This window comes from Oratosquilla oratoria, chromosome 19 (assembly GCF_046742065.1).
Source record: "Oratosquilla oratoria isolate Oo_2021 chromosome 19, ASM4674206v1, whole genome shotgun sequence".
Classification (NCBI taxonomy): Eukaryota; Metazoa; Arthropoda; class Malacostraca; order Stomatopoda; family Squillidae; genus Oratosquilla; species Oratosquilla oratoria.
In genome coordinates this window covers 33998379-34011456 of record NC_134795.1, presented here as the reverse complement: position 1 = coordinate 34011456, position 13078 = coordinate 33998379, and the positions used below count along the sequence as shown (strand labels likewise).

General features: G+C 38.4%; 1 protein-coding gene across 1 annotated transcript in view; it reads left to right on the top strand.

Moving 5' to 3' along the window:
• Positions 1-13078, top strand: part of LOC143035586 (uncharacterized) — a 408032-nt gene that overhangs the window by 315890 nt on the left and 79064 nt on the right. Inside the window, exon 5 of the mRNA XM_076202452.1 lies at positions 5183-5307. Within this exon, the coding sequence (XP_076058567.1) occupies positions 5183-5307 (125 nt within the window). The remainder of the gene's footprint in view (positions 1-5182; positions 5308-13078) is intronic.

The window sequence follows — 13078 nt, the reverse complement described above, 5'->3', positions numbered from 1 at the left end:
CCCTCCCACTCCCATCCAAAACACCCATTCACCGTCCCTTCCATCTTAGCTCCTCGTGGATCAAGGGTCATCCCTATTCCCCGCCACACTGCTTGCAAGACAAGGCAAGACAGCCGAAGCTGGTTTACTTCCACCGATTCATGTCATGGCAACACTTCCTCCCTCCCTCCTCCTCACCCACTTAAGAATTATACAAATCAGACAAAGAGAAATCCCTTCGGAGTCATTTCCCCATCTCTTTACAACCACTTCATTCACTACTCTCTTCTGCACTCTCTCTCCCTTGCTCGATTGACATTCCTCTCGCTCCTCTTCACCCCGGCCATCCACCACATTCCTGGTCGTCCACTTAAATTCACGTCACCCACCTTTGGTCTCCTTAGTCTTTTTGATAGTCTAAACATTCATTCTTTCCTGGTGCCCAAAACATCTTAGCCTTCTTTGATCAACTCTATCTGTCAGTTCATTTCCACCCCTGCTCTCCTCTTCGCCTCCATATTAACTATGTTTGTGTGTATATACCTAATTATAGTATACAAGGAAGGAGTAACGCTCGTAGGGTTCCGTCTCTTACTCTGTAATTATCATACCTAGCTTCAAATGGAATGTCTGTGCGTGCGTGTGAGTGTGTGTGTGTGTGTGTGTGTGTGTGTGTGTGTAGAAGTGTGAGTGTGTGTGCTTGCGCGGACGTAATTGCGCGGGCGCTTACAAGAAAACGTACGTGTCTTTCCTTGTCTGTAGGTTATTAGACATTACTAAAAACAAATATAATCGCTCACGGAGGCTGCACGTACTATGGTCTCGTCGGTACTCGCTGACACTCGGGAATCCAAGGCTCGCTGGCTCTCTCGCTCCAGCTTCTGCATGCTCACGCGGCACTTTATCAAAAGTCGTTATCGCGTCGAGCCTTCAGTTGTCGGGTTGACCGTGTCGACGCAGGACGTGTCGGCGATGGGGACGTTGCTGTTCGTGCTGGTGGCGCTGGTGGGGGTGGCTTTGCTGTTGACGGTAAGGTGGTGAATCTTGTTTTGGTGATGGGCTGGGTATGTGTGATTGGTGATGGGTTGGGTATATGTGATCGGTGATGGGTTGGGTATGTGTGATTGGTGATGGGTTGGGTATGTGTGATTGGTGATGGGTTGGGTATGTGTGATTGGTGATGGGTTGGGTATGTGTGATTGGTGATGGGTATGGAAGGCACCCGGATGTTTGAGGGAATGCGTAGGATAGGTTGGTAGATGGTACTGGAGAGAAAGAAAGAGAGAGGCATCTCTATTTAACTGGCCAAATAATGTTGTCAAACTCGATATACTTCATTCTGGCTAACTCCAGGCGATTCTGATCAATTTTGACAACCTTCCAAACTCGACTAAAGATGAACGTACAATTATTATTATTACTATTATTATTATTATCATCATCATCATCATCATCATCATTATCATCATTATTATTATTTTAAGCTGATTATTATTTCCGTGACTACTATCTTTTTTAATTGAACTTAGAGGCGGAATTGGGACAAATCAAAGTGTCCCGCAGCTAAAGGAAATAGTGTGATAGTTCATCATAATAAGTACATTAGGCCCGTCTTCATCCGCCCTCTTCTTGTGACGGAGGTCGAGGTGACTGCGGTTCGAACTCTGCCGTCAGTGAGTTAGACCAAAGGCACGGTTCGTTTAAGTTCCACGCTACAAAGTCCTTTGTAAGGGGCACCGTTCTAGCCTTCTGACAGGGGGAGTTCGAGACGTTGAACCGAATTGTGTGTTTAGTGATGATTTCTTGGTCAGCCCATCAATGACATCACATTTCGCCAAAATTACGTTTTGCCCAATTATAGTTCGCCAAATTACGTTTCATCAAGTAGTTCGCCAATTTATAGTTCGCCAGACTCCCATAGGTTAGGTATGTATTTCGCCAAGTCCCTTTAGGCTAGGCTACTTAATGCAATTTTGGGTTCAATTAGGTATTGGTACTAAAATTGTTTAGCGGAATGAGAATTTGGCGTAATTTAATTTGGCGAAAATTAGACTAATTTGGATAAACTCCACAATATTTGTTATGTTCATCTGTCAGGAGAGTGCACGTATGTTTGTCTGCTACAAGCCATTAATTCACCATTTATGGAACACTATTTGAGCACGAAGTCCGACACACGTCGTGTGTCTCGACGCCGGGGGGGGGGGGCGCATGTCTCTGCGCATGCGCAAAGGGTCCCGCGCCCAGGAATGCGCTTTGCGTTCAGGACGCAAAGGAGAGAGGTTCTTGGGGACTTCCGTGGTGGTTCGTCCTTTTAGCGCCAAAGGAGGAGGAGGTTCTTATGGTGGCGACAAAGAACTTCGTTGTTGTTGTTGTCGTCAACCGCAAGTGTTCTGGAGTTTGGTTGTTTGGGTTGACTTGGTTCCGGTTGATCCTGTTTATTAAGGCAGGAATAGGAATATGTCGTTTAACTGATTGCGTTGACTTGGGTTTGGTTGTGATATCTGGGGCATACATACATGCAAGTATGATTAAAAATATGTTACCAGTGTTTCTTATTAGCATACATACATGCACACACACACACACACACACACACACACACACACACACACACACACACACACACACACACACACACACACAAATACATAATTATATACATGCTTACATACATACATACATACATACATGCATACATGCGTACATACATAATTACATGCAAACATACGTACATAGACTTCGTTTCAGTTGTGGTATTTGAGGCAGAAATGTATGTGAGTAGCCTGCACATACAGTATACCTAATTACATGCACTTATATAAACACATTTATACGTACATGCATGCACACACATGTATACATACGTGCATACATTCATACGCACATTGATGCATGCATATATACATACATACATACCTATATTTGTGCATACTTTGTACGTCTTCATCACTCCATCCTCTCCTCTTTGATCATGTATCTTCATCAATATCATCGTTAATTTTCCTTCTACTAAGAGATAATCTAAGACCATTATCCAACCTCTTACTTGTTTTGCGTATAATTCTTTTAAAAGAAGCCATGACTTCCTACTAGTACTATATGCACAATTGTAATATGAGTCTCCCTTCTCCTACATCAGATTTACCAGTTGTTTTCCCAATAGCCTATTCTCGCATTCATGCCTCCCGCCGCAACAGCTTTGTCTCTTCTTCATATGACTCCCGATCCGTTTTTAAGTTCTTTTTGACTTTTGTTATCGTCTCGCCTTCTTCCCCTGAACCTTCTATCAGGGTGCATACGTATCTACGATCACAACTCTTTCATCATTTGTTTTTTAGTTAAATAGGTTCTATTTTTGGACTCCCGGGGTACTTCATGTTCGCGTTGAGTACAGTTGGCTCAAAGATCTAGTCTGTTCCCGTAATGATACACTTCAGTCTGTACCACTGTCGTGTGTTCCCACGTACCTCATGTCCCTTTTTTTTTTTTTTTTCTTCCTCTCTGCTTAATTCTACTTCATTCTCGTGTCATTTAGGACAGGAGTGTCTGGTTTCATTTCTTTAAACAGCTTTATTGTCATTTAGATATTTTTTTTTCCTTCAGTTCTATCAATTTTTAGTTTCTTCTTTATATGTATATATGTATTTGTCAGTGTGTATGTGTGTGTGTGTGTGTGTTTAAAAAACTTGTTTATAAGTAATTGGATAAACTTGTTTTTGTATATGTAAACTTATTCCTCACCTTTTACATTAACTGCATATTTTCGATTGTACACCATGTCTCTCTCTCTCTCTCTCTTTCTCTCTCTCTCTCTCTCTCTCTCTCTCTCTCTCTCTCTCTCTCTCTCTCTCTCTCTCTCTCTCTCTCTTACACACACACACACACACACACACACAGAATACACACACATGCAGAGAGAGAGAGAGAGAGAGAGACAAAGAGATATGACACCACACCCAGAGCCATCGAACGATCATTTACGATAGTGAGCGTTGAGGCGACAACCGGCGACAGATCTCGGGGACCTGTTGCGTCACGGCGCTTCTGATTGGTCATCCCGACTCTCGTTCCCGGTCCCGGAATGTGCCCAGTGCTCCGGATTCTTGATCCTCTTATGAGTCCTCCGAAAGGACGATGCTTCCTCCTCCTCCTCCTCCGTGAGATTCTTAGTATTATAAGATTGGCGGGTGTTTGAACATGTGTGGCGGGTGTTTGAACATGTGTGACGTTGGGACCAGACATTTGATCGCACGCCTACTACAGGGAGGGAACCTTCAAGAATGACGATCCCTCCATGAGTTTCGTTGTAGTACAAAACTTTGTTCATGTATGAAGTTGGAAGCAGACACGGGACCCCTACCCCGTAAAATGTATGTATATATATATATATATATATATATATATATATATATATATATATGTGTGTGTGTGTGTGTGTGTGTGTGTGTATGTGTGTATATGTGTGTGATTCACCATGGTCTTGGATCACATGTGTGTGTGTATGTGTGTGTGTGTGTGTGTGTGTGTGTGTGTGTGTGTGCATGTGTGGATGTGTGTGTGTGTATTTATCGGAAAACATAATTAATTCTTATCAATCTGGAGTGCAGAGTTACTTTTTATTTAAATGGCTTCGCTAACTCCATCATGACCTTGGAGCACTTTATAGACGTGAACATTTCCACAAATCTTCACAGACTCGTCAAAAGTTTGAGTCGATTGTCAAAATGGATTTAATCACCAGCTTTGTTATTATTATTATCATTATTATTGTTATTATTATTATTTATTTAATCCTGGTTTTATTTCTAAGGGCAGTTAGTTATTGTCTTGCAGTATGTATTTTATATATATGTATATATATATATATATATATATATATATATATATATATATATATATATTATTAGTTTATTATTTTTGTTATCCATCCATAAATTCATTTTTGGAAGACCGTAATAGTAATAAATGTTTTGTTGTCATTGTACATATCATCAGTGATTTATGCATTTTACTTTAACTAATTGTGTTGTATTGCTGCTGTATTATCACCCCCCCAAAAAAAAAAGTAAAAATAAGTTAAACTGCAAGACAAACCTTTAGCTTAATCATAAACACTCTCCATATTTCAGTCCCCCCTTTGTCTACAAGACAAATCCATTCTCTCTGATGAAGGACTCACACGCTTCCCGTTTTCTTCCAGGAGAGGGTCTGGCGGCGCAGCAAAGGTGGCAATGGCGTTTCGAGGAGCACGAGGAAGGAGAAGGCCAACAGCAGCCCCGTCTTCCGAAGGGCGTCCCTCAGCCACTCCGAGTGGGACATACGAAGGTAAGGAGGGCATGAGTTTGTACGCTAAATAAGGACCACTGACAGAAGATCGATGTATTTGACCAGTGGCCAACCCAGGAAAGTCTAGGGTAGAAGATCTTGCATAAGATTGGAGGAGAGTGGAAGAGACCATAAGGCCTACACTAGGCAGTTCCACGTCCCTCACCACCTGTCATCCGCATCCATCAATTTATCCCATCTTCTCTTAAAACAACCAATAGTTGCAGCGTTCACTGCATGGTTGCTAAATCTATTTTATTCTTTAACCAGTTCTTGCTTGTTTCCTTTTTACCTAAATTTGTCCAACTTAAATCCATAATTGTGAGTCTGCCCTGCTGTATTAATATGATGACCTTGCCTGCATCATCCTTGTTAAGGCCCTTCACTCCTTCGTATCTAATTGTGACAGCGGGCACCCCCGTCTTTAGCCAGTATAAACGAGGATCTCTGACGAAGTCGCTCATGTAAACCCAAATAAACCCAATGAAAGTCAAGTGAATAAATAAATTCGCAAATATAAAGAAACCCAACTAAATTCAAGTAAATACAATAGAAAATAAAGAATAGACCCAATAAATCCCAAATAAACACAAATAAGCCCAAGTAAGACAAAACTTAAACCCATATAAACCCAAACAAATCCAAGTGAGTCAAGATAAACCCAAATAAACCCACTTAAACACTCAAAAAAACGAAAAACCCAAGAAAACAAAATAAACACAAACCAAATCCACATAAACCCAAATAAACCCAAACAAATTGTAATATTCCCAGAGGCTAAATCACCTCTTTGTTTTAGTTTAGTTAATTGAAACCACAGCAAAGCTGAGTGAAGGCCCTTCAGCGTTATCTAGATTAAAGTCATTGAAGAGGGTTAGCATTGTGAGGACGTTAAGTTTGGTCACTCGATAATAAGGGATGAAGGACAATACTATGTGTTGCCTTAAGTTCCCTTGATCAGAAATCCGCAGCTCCACAGCTACTGGCAACAATCCTCGAGCCCACGCATAGATCTTCCTAGAAATAAATGTTGGACCTTTTTTCAGTAGGTGATCAGTCGCCGGTTGTCATTTCTCCATATGTGATAAAGTTAGGTAAATTCTGTCGAAATTAATAGAAATTTTGGGCTCGGTATGGAGACCGAGTACCAGCCTACCAGGGCTGCGCCCCCTGATGGAAGAGTGTTGCCTGGTTTTGAAAATGAAGGGGGGAGATGATACTCTCGGACGTCTATCTAACAGGTACCCAGGGAAAGAGGGGATAGTAACCGTGATGTGTTCAATGTCTTCGACAAAGAACTGTTCAGAGGTGAACAGAATGACGTGGCTGCATGAACAAGGAAGAGATAAGCTCCCCACGGAGCGGAACAGGATAATAGAGACTGCTTGAGTTTGATAAGGACGATAACAGAGAGGGAGATTTTTTTTTTTATTCTATTTTTACATGAGGATTTTATTCTCCATCTGTTGTTTTCATGGCAGAACAAAGCAAGGGATCTCCGGAAACAAACCTCTAAATGCTTGATACTCTTTTATTGGATTTGTGGCGACATTTTATTTTTTTTATTTTTTTTATTATGTTGGAGCTGTTCACAGTATTCTGAAAGAAAACGGGAAGCGTGCGAGAGTGAAACCATCACAGAGAACGGATATATATATATATATATATATATATATATATATATATATATATATATATATATATATATGTATATATATATATATATATATATATAATATATATATATATATATATATATATATATATATGGTTGTATCCTTTACAAGGTGGGAGAATCCTTTTAGTATGTACAGAAAGATTGAATTTAGTGTATCAAATAGTTACATAGAGTCTAAACAGATGCCAAAACTTGCTGGGATTCGAACCTGTGTGTTATAAGTCAGTAACAAAACAGTCTGGAGGACCAGATGACCTTGAAAAGGGTCGTCCTGGTAATTGACACAAGACCAGGTCACGGCAGTACTCCCGGACGAAATGCGAACAGAAGGTCCGTCGTAGATCTGCAAATAATATTCAATTTCAATTCCATTCTTGCCTCGTACGGTTAAATATTTTTAACCTTTACAGTGGTTAAATACTTTAGGTCTTTTAGTCATTTTCTATCTTCTATTTGTTTATTTACTTATTTTTATTATTGTTATTATTATTATTATTATTATTATTATTATTATTATTATTGTTATTATTGTTATTATTTTTAGCATTCTTCTTCTTTTTCTTCATCTTCTTCTATTAATTTATTCATTTATCATTTGTATATTTTTTTGCTGATCCAAGGCTATTGGATTGTACTCGTATATCCTCGCCGGTAACGTGCTCTTCTTTCTTCGGGAACACCATCACGTCAAAGAGGTGGAGTTTTACATTTGGAAAAAAAAAGGAGGGATAGAAGACATTCAATGCGATCAGCATTCTTTTCTGAATGGAAACCACTCCCAAATTATGATAGAATGCTGAGAGTTACATGGTGTTCCATGGACAAACAAACAGCAACAGACCTTGCATAGCTGTTTCGGTACCATAACCTATATTGTCAACACTACCACTAGCATTATTATCATCATTAATTTCATTATCATTATTAATACCATTACCATTGTTATCATTATTTTTTCCTCTTTGATTTATCGAGAGTAAATAATTCTAGTCGGGGATTTGTAGCTAATTATATGTCGATATTTTCTTTAATGCTTCTACAGTGGAACAATCAATGACGTTGAATGATAGACCATTACATATATATATAACGCGATTGAACGAAGAGAATTTTTTCAATTCTTGACAATTTTTAAAGACCATTAGATCTCTCATTCTTAGTTCCCTTAAGCGCTCTTCGTACGGCTTGTTCCGCAACATAGGAATGAGCTTTGCAACTCTACGCTACACTCTTTCTAATTTCTGTGTATCCTTCTTGTAATATGGAGACCAATAATGTACACAGTATTCTAGGTTAGGTCTGACTAGGGCATTGTAAAGATTAAGAATAATTTCTTCAGTTCTAAACTCAAAAGCTCTACCTATAAATCCAATTAATTTACTTGGAGTTTTAATGACCTCCGAGCACAGTTTGCTTGGTTTGAAATCAGTTGAGGTCACAACACCAAGGTCTTTCTCATGCTCTACACTTGCCAGTTGTACAACATTCATCGTGTAGTTTGTCTGGACATTACTATTGCCAATATGAGGTACTTTATATTTATCTGTATTAAAAAACATCTGGGAATTTTTGGCCCATTTGCATAGTGTTCAAATCGCTTTGTAATTCTTGTTGTGTTATTGATATTTTATTTGCAGTTTTGGTATCATCAGGAAATTTGGGTAATTTGCACTTTATATTTTCATCCAGATCATTGGTTTATACCAGAAAGAATACAGGACTTAGCACTGAGTTCTGAGGCACTCCACTTGGTACACAATCCCAGTCTCATTTTCCATTCAGAACAGGGCGTTGTTTGCGATCAGCCATTGAGAAACCCATCGGTGAATATGACCTGCTATATAATGGGATTCAAGTTTACTTAGTAACCTCCTGAGGGACTATCGTAAACTTTTTTTGGAAATCAAGATATACAGTGCTCGACAAGGATGTACGAACGGTTAGCGAGAATGAGTGATGAGGAGTGTTGAGGACTGTTTTTGCTGAAATGCACAATTTTATGTAAAAAATTAGCATATGGTTGCATTATTTGACCTATTTTCTTTAAAATGTGTGATTTCCATGTAATTTGATCAAAGAGAAGTTACGTTTTTATCCTCTACAAAATTACCAACCACATACAATGCACAATTTTATATAAAAAATTAGCATATGGTTGCATTATTTGACCTATTTTCTTTAAAATGTGTGATTTCCATGTAATTTGATCAAAGAGAAGTTACGCTTTTATCCTCTGCAAAATTACCGACCACAGCTACGATTCGTCGAACCCGCCATCTATGATTACTGGTGGTATGGATCAAATGACACTATTAAGTTCCTTACTGTTGTGTTATTAGTGTAATAGATTCCATATAGTTAAAATATTTCGACTACTTTCTTTAAAATGTGTGATTTTCATGTAATTTGACCAATCGTGCATTTCAGCAAAAACCGTCGGACAGTATTCATAGCTGTGGTTGGCAATTTTGCAGAGGATTAAAACGTAGCTTCTCTTTGATCAAATTACATAGAAATCACACATTTTAAAGAAAATAGGTCAAATAATGCAACCATATGCTAATTTTTTTATATACAATCGTGCATTTCAGCAAAAACCGTTCTTGTTCGAGTTTGGTCGGCTATTAATGAGTCGGACGATATTCGTAGCTGTGGTTGGTAAGTTTGCAGAGGATAAAAACGTAACTTCTTTTTATCAAATTACATGAAAATCACACATTTTAAAGAAAATAAGGTCAAATAATACAATTATATGCTATTTTTTTGATATAAAATCGTGCATTTCAGCAAAAACCGTCCTTGTTCGCGTTTGATCGGCTATGAGTGAGTCGGACGGTATTCATAGCTGTTGTCGGTAATTTTGCTGAGGATAAAAACGTAACTTCTCTTGGATCAAATTGCATGGAAATCACACATTTGAAAGAAAATAGTTCAAATAATGCAAAAATATGCTAATTTTTTTATATAAAATCGTGCATTTCACCAAAAACCGTTTTTGTTCGAGTTTGGTTGACTGAGCGAGTCGGTCGGCAATTTTGCCGAGCATAAAAACGTAACTTCTCTTTGATCAAATTGTATGAAAATCACACATTTTAAAGAAAATAGGTCAAATAATGCAACCATATACTAATTTTTTTATGTAAAATTGTGCATTTCAGCAAAAACCGGACGGTATTCATAGCTGTTGTCGGTAATTTTGCAGAGGATAAAAACGTAACTCCTGTTTGATCAAATTACATGGAAATCACATATTTTAAAGAAAAAAGGTCAAATAATGCAACCATATGCTAATGTTTTATATAAAATTGTGCATTTGAGCAAAAACCGTCATTGTTTGGGTGAGGTCGGCAATTAGTGAGTCGGACGGTATGTGGTTGGTAATATTGTAGAGGATAAAAACGTAACTTCTCTTTGATCAAATTACATGGAAATCACACATTTTAAAGAAAATAGGTGAAATAATTCAATCATATGCTAAATTTTTATATAGGATTGTGCATTTCAGCAAAAACAGTCCTCAACACTCCTCATCACTCATTCTCGCTAACCGTTCGTACATCCTTGTCGAGCACTGTATAACGTCAACTGCCCTCCCTTCTTCGTACATTCCGTAAATATCCTGCAAAAAGTCGAGAAGGTTTGTCAGACACGAGCCCTCACTTAGGAAATCATGTTGTGATTCTTTAATAATGTTTTCCTCCAGGAATTCCACAGTTGCGTCTCTCAAGATAGACTCCACTAGTTTACAGACAACTGATGAAAGGCTAATAGGCCGATAATTACCAGGGTTGGATTTGTCACTCTTTTTGAACAAGGGCACAACATTTGCTAGTTTCCTCTCTTGCACAACTTCCAAATTGTAAAGATAAGTTAAAAGTTATACTTGGGGTTTACAGACTGCTGCTTTAACTTTCTTGGGCATTCATGGGTAAATTCAGTCTGGTCCAGGCGATTTCCACATTACAAGTTTATCTATAACGCGCATCACATCATGTTCTGCAATATCCATGCCAAGTCAAGTAGGCGTGTGGATACTGACAGTCCTGGTAGGACTGACTGTTCGTTTCTGCTGTTCTCAATAGTGAACACAGACGCAAAATAATAATTTAGGATGTTTACCATTGCCCTCTCATCTGTTTCTATTCCCTCCCACACCTGCTGATCGGAAGGGACCAATGGTATTCTTGAGTACTTTTCTTTCCCAGATATATTTTTAAAAATTCTTTAGGATTTTCTTTGTGTTCAGAGGTATACTGTTCTTACTGGTCAGTAGAGTTGTCACCAACGTCCCAAAATATTGACTACAGTTATTTTAGGACAACCTTCAGAGGGCTTATACTTATTTTATTTCGGTTAGGGGGCCTAGTTAGAAATAGTTTATATTTTTTTCTTACTTATTTGGCAATTACATAATTTGCAGTTACCCCTTAAAATTAAGTTTTCTATATTTACAGAGAAAATGTATGAGTGAGGGGTAACTTTAATTATTACGTCGTGTCACTAGTTGACGTGGAAATTAAAAACACACGTAGATGCCCGTCCCCTTCAATTTCTTGGCGTTTTTCAGCACGTTCACCTTCGACTTTCTTGATACGAATCTCACGATCACATTTTGGGTACCGTCCTGTTTTCTTTTTCCCAGTGTATGGCAAGCTGATATATCTGTGTCTCTGATCTGTATTCCCTTGTTACTTAGAGAATGGATCACTTGATTTTCTACAATGTTCTGTCCACTGTTATCTGCACTATAGTCGGAATCACCTTTCACAACTTCCGAATACGTTTTCACAATCTTTAAACCACTGATGATGCTATCTTCTCTCCTCGTGTACTGCTCTAGGTCTTCCACTCTAGCTTGGAGATTAACTACATTAACTATCATTATTGTTATTATTATTATTATCATTATTATTATTATTATTATTATTATCATTATTATCATTATTATTATTATATCATCATCATCATTATCATCATCATCATAATGATACAGAATACTATTTGCAAACATCTGTCACATAAATCCCAATTATACCAACAACACTATGGATTCAAGTAGTAATCAAAGACAAAAGGACTAATGGAAGGTAAGAATGGTTCTCAAGAGGACTGATTACGATATCTGTGTCATATTAAGTGATAGGGGACGATCAGCTATTATCTATGCGTCAGCTGTTGGGTGTGTTTTCATCATCATCATCATCATCATCATCATCATCATCATCATCATAATCATCATCATCATCATCATCACCATCATCATCATCATCATCATCATCATCATCGTTGTTAAATGGGGTGGACATTGTACAACTGATCATGGTTCGTGATACATAACCTAAAGTAACCTAATCTAGCCTATGTTAAGGTTAAGAGTTTACAGTTGATCAGTGTGCGTGGGGGAAATTCTACAATTGACCCTAATTTATTTATATATATTTTTTGAGCTGGGGAGGGTGTTTGGATTTCCAATTTTAACTTTTCAAAAGCGGAAGGTTATCTGAGAGCTGAATGAAAACATATGGCGAGAGATCAAAATAAATAATCAAGTGAAATAAATCAACGACTATAAACAAGAATAATATTTCTTTACGCTAAAGAATAAAATCACCCGACGGCAGCTAAAAGAACACACAAGTCTAGATTATTGAAAGGGATACTGTGTGAATCTGGTACGTAGGGGCGTCACTGATAATCCTGAACGCATTGAGGAGACTTGAGCTCGTAGGTTGGGATGATACGCTCAATATTTTGTGTGACCCTGTAGACAGGATGACCTACTGTTTTGTTCTGGTTGAGGGTCGAGGCGTCGGGGTCGGGTCCGGGTCCGGGTCACGAATTTTTTCCTACGGGACTTGGGGACCCCAATATGAACTCATTTGCATACAGCCAATCAGAACGCACCTGACTCTCATACGTCAGGCATCATACGCGCTGCACGTGGTATTTGTTTACGTTTCTCATGAATAGGGGAAGTGGAAGCAGGGGAAGCAGAAATTAAAAAAAAAAATTCATGTGCAGAATTATCATATCATTCCCCTTTAGGACTAACTGCCTACGTAATTATGGATAAATGGTTTTTAGTCACTTGGA